Source organism: Juglans regia, chromosome 7 (assembly GCF_001411555.2).
Source record: "Juglans regia cultivar Chandler chromosome 7, Walnut 2.0, whole genome shotgun sequence".
NCBI lineage: Eukaryota > Viridiplantae > Streptophyta > Magnoliopsida > Fagales > Juglandaceae > Juglans > Juglans regia.
In genome coordinates this window covers 8,903,775-8,907,837 of record NC_049907.1, presented here as the reverse complement: position 1 = coordinate 8,907,837, position 4,063 = coordinate 8,903,775, and the positions used below count along the sequence as shown (strand labels likewise).

At 37.9% G+C, this 4,063-nt stretch overlaps 1 protein-coding gene across 1 annotated transcript; it reads right to left on the bottom strand.

The window, feature by feature from the left end:
• Positions 1-348: 348 nt before the first annotated feature.
• Positions 349-1,827, bottom strand: LOC109021829. Its single transcript, XM_019004548.1, has one exon. It carries the CDS (start codon positions 1,825-1,827, stop codon positions 349-351), a length of 1,479 nt encoding a protein of 492 aa, XP_018860093.1.
• Positions 1,828-4,063: the final 2,236 nt, after the last annotated feature.

The window sequence follows — 4,063 nt, the reverse complement described above, 5'->3', positions numbered from 1 at the left end:
CGTGTAACGTGTACAATGCATGAGGCATGGTAATTTTCTGCCCTTCAACCTTCAAATGCAATTCCTTTCTTAACCCTAATAGCTCTAGATCACGTCTAGAGTTTATATTATCCTTTGTTTTCCCAGGAATATTCAATAAAGTGCCGAAAATGTTATCGCATATATTCTTCTCAATATGCATGACATCTAAATTATGTCGAAGTAGTAGTGTTGGCCAATAAGGTAACTTGAAAAATATGTTGTGCTTCGTCCAGTTCAACTCTACGGCAGTGCATTTTCTCTTCCTAAGAGATTTTCCAAATGATACATCCCCAACCATCTGTAACTGACTTGAAATATCTGCAACCCCTAACAGTCTTGGTGGAATGCGATGATCTTCATTACCATTAAACAACAACTTTTTCTTCCTCCAAATGTGGTTTTGCGGGAGGAAACGCCGATGTCCCATATAACAGTGTTTCTGGCCATACTCAACCAATTACAATCTGTATTCGCATTGCAACATGGACATATAAATTTTCCTTTTGTTGACCAATCGGAAAGATTCCCATAGGCAAGAAAGTCATTGATTGTCCACAATAAAGTGACATGTAGCATGAATGTTTCCTTGGTGGAGGAATCATACGTAGGTACCCCATGTTCCCAAAGTTCAAGCAATTCATCAAGCAACGGCTTCAAATAAACATCGATGTCATTCCCCGGTGATTTTGGGCTAGGAATAATGAGGGATGTTATAAAGAATTGGTCTTTCATGCATAACCACGATGGCAAGTTATATGGTACAAGGATCACTGGCCATATGCTATAAGGCTTAGCCATATTGTTGAAGGGATTGAAACCATCACTTGCCAAACCAAGCCTAACATTGCGAGCATCGTTCGCGAACCAACTATGTGCCTCGTCAAATGCCTTCCAAGACTTAGAGTCGGCGGGATGACGAATATTATTCTCATCTGTCACTCGCTTCTCTTTATGCCATCTCATTTCAGCTGCTATCTTTGTAGATAGGAAAAGCCGTTGTAATCTTAGCTTTAAAGGAAAATGCCGCAACACCTTCTGAGGGATCACACGGGTCCCAATTGTAGTTGACATCCACCTTGAGGCCTTACATATAGGGTATGAATTTAGTTCTGAATATTCCTTCCAATATAAGATGCAATCGTTGGGGCAGGCATGAATTTTGTTGTACTTGAAGCCCAAACCTCGCTCCAATGAACGAGCATCTTCATATGAGAGTGGCAATTCAGCATCCAGAAAAGCAGACTTCAACAAGTTAAGAAGCATATCAAATGACTTGATTGACCAGCCACCAAGAGTTTTTATGTGTAACAATTTCACAATGAACGACAGTTTAGAGAATTTTGTACAACCTCCGAAAAGTGGACATCGAGCATCCTCTAATAGCTCGTCAAACGATGACACTGGTAATGCTTTAGGAACTAAATCCCGGCTCGGCAATAGAGTGCTGCTTTGGGGAACATCGACGTTTGTCCCAGCCAATATGTCGTCTAACATATTGTCCATATCATCGATGAATTCATTTTCATCACTAACAGCAACTTCTTCATCGTCCACATTGAAATTTCGGGTTTCCTCCTCACCATGGAAAATCCATTCAGTGTAGTTCAGATCGATCTCATTTATGAACAAGTGACTCTCTACGGTAAATAAAGGTAGGAAGAGATTATTACAACATATTCGACATGGACACCGAATGCGATCACTTCCCCTAGCGTGGTTTTGCGCCATCTCAAGAAAATTGTTAACACCTACGGCATAAGCAAGTGATCGAAGTCTATTGGGCTCAGTCATCCAGCTTTTGTCCATCACTACAATAATGATACAACATTATTAGTAGAGTATAGCAACATTGTCGTTTGGAAGATATTCAAAATGAGAATATGGCTATATTAGCTCAGAACAGAGAGCTAATAAGGGTGGATGAAAAATGATTACATCTAAATAATTAGAAAGACCCCAACTAAGTCTTTAACTTAACTATAGTTAGTGCATCTGTGGGAGAGCTGAATTAACTTGGTCTGCCAACCTCCAAAGCGGCAAATGGATATATTTCTGGTGATATATATGGTGATAGAGGGGAAGTTGGCGGGGCTAGTTGGTTGAGTGTTAATTATGGGTTGAGAGCGAAGACACATTTAAAATATTCATCTTGGAGAGTTGTGAGGTGGGTCTTGAGTTCAAAGAATCCCAATCTAATTCTTTGAACTCAATAAGCAAAGGTTTATTGATGGCTGCAATAGCTTTAAATGGGTATATGAGTAGGGTATCCAGTCAGCCTTCAAATGGGTGAATATAATCGTTCATAGGAAGAGCATAGGCCCTATGAATGAGAGCACTAGTCTATCTATTTACAACAACAATATACAGTTGATGAGAACACAACTTCTCCTCAAACTATCTAGAGAGAGAGAGAGAGAGAGAGAGAGAGTTTGGCGTGTGAAGTTTCAAAGGGCCAAGAGAAGTGCATAAAAAGAAATGAAACATCTAGGATAAACAAGTTGATCATATTGTAGACCATTAAGAGAAGAAAACAGAGAGTAACACCCACATTGGATATGCATCTAAGGAATATATAGGGGTCTAACATGAGGAATATATAGCAAAATTTCTTATGCAATGATGTAGGTAGATATAATATATTAGAATGGTGTTTTACAGCCAAAATCATGTTATAATCTAACCTGCTAATTGCATTAAATCACATTACTTTGCACGGTAGCGAAAACTTTTGTAACATCACATTTATGACAAATGTATTACTTTTATATTCCAAGGAAGGAAAAGTGAGTAGTTGAGTTAGCTACAAGGTAGAACTAATATTGTAGTTCTAATCCGGAAGAAATTTACAAAGCCAATTTAGTCCCCCTTTGATCCCAGTCATTCCCCAAGTATGCACAAAACCATCCAAACTCCCAACTAGCTTTTTTTAAATAGCGGTGTTAGACTTCATTAGCGGATTTTTGGTATAAAATGATTTTAGGGCATACGCGATTGGGTTAAGTAAAGATGACAAATCCACATAAAAAACTATTGTGGTTCAAAATTGTTATTTGATTTGTTGCATGGTAACCTTTTCACATCAACAATTTTCCCCAATAGTTTTTGACGTTAGGATCAGATTTGATATCTAACCAAAGCTGATTCAACCTTTTATCGGTACACAATGATGGCCTAGAGGAGAATCCAATGTGGTGAGTATTCCTTACCATTCATGTATCCCACTTGAACAGTACTACTATCATTTATATATTAGGAATTGCATCTTTAATTCCCATTGTGTGAACGCAGCTATAAAGTTAGTTGTATTTGGTCTTATTGATGCCGGCATCAACCCATATATTTGTGAGCTTCACAGGGATACCCTTCAGATTTATACGCAAGTAGACGTGAAGCCTGTGCACAGCTTGAAGTCTAAAGCTTATATCGCAATTATTAGTGTACTATGGGAGTTCTTCAAGTGCAATGACAGTTGTTTTCCATGCTAATTTATTGTGGGAACGAGTTTTCTGTTAAAACTCTGTTTAAGGCTCAGCTAACCATACAAAGACATTATTAAACTATTGTTAATGTCGTGATCATCTAATTTGAAATGGTCCACTAACGAGTCATAATACTGAATTGGCGCACGTAAAAAATAGTCCACATGCGCCAATTAAAAAAACTAGAGGGCTAAAGGACAACCTCACAATAACAGAAATATTCAGGTTTTTATCCTCTCATTGCTATCATTAATTAATAGAGAAAGATGAATAACTGAGTTTATGCAATTGAATATATATTATTCGCGGGGACAACGAAATAGTAAAATGTCCAGATCACTTTCTCAGGTAACAATTCAGATCTGCACAGTAGCATGCATCAAGATAGGATTACAAAATAAGCAGAGAACAAAAACTCCCCTTCTTGATGACACTTGTACCATGACAAGTCAAGTTGTTACGTACCAATATAGAAAGTAATAAGCATCTTCTAGTAATTATTCGCATATGTAATGACCACTGTCATAAAACAGAGAACATATTATGTAGTGGGAGAGATTCAG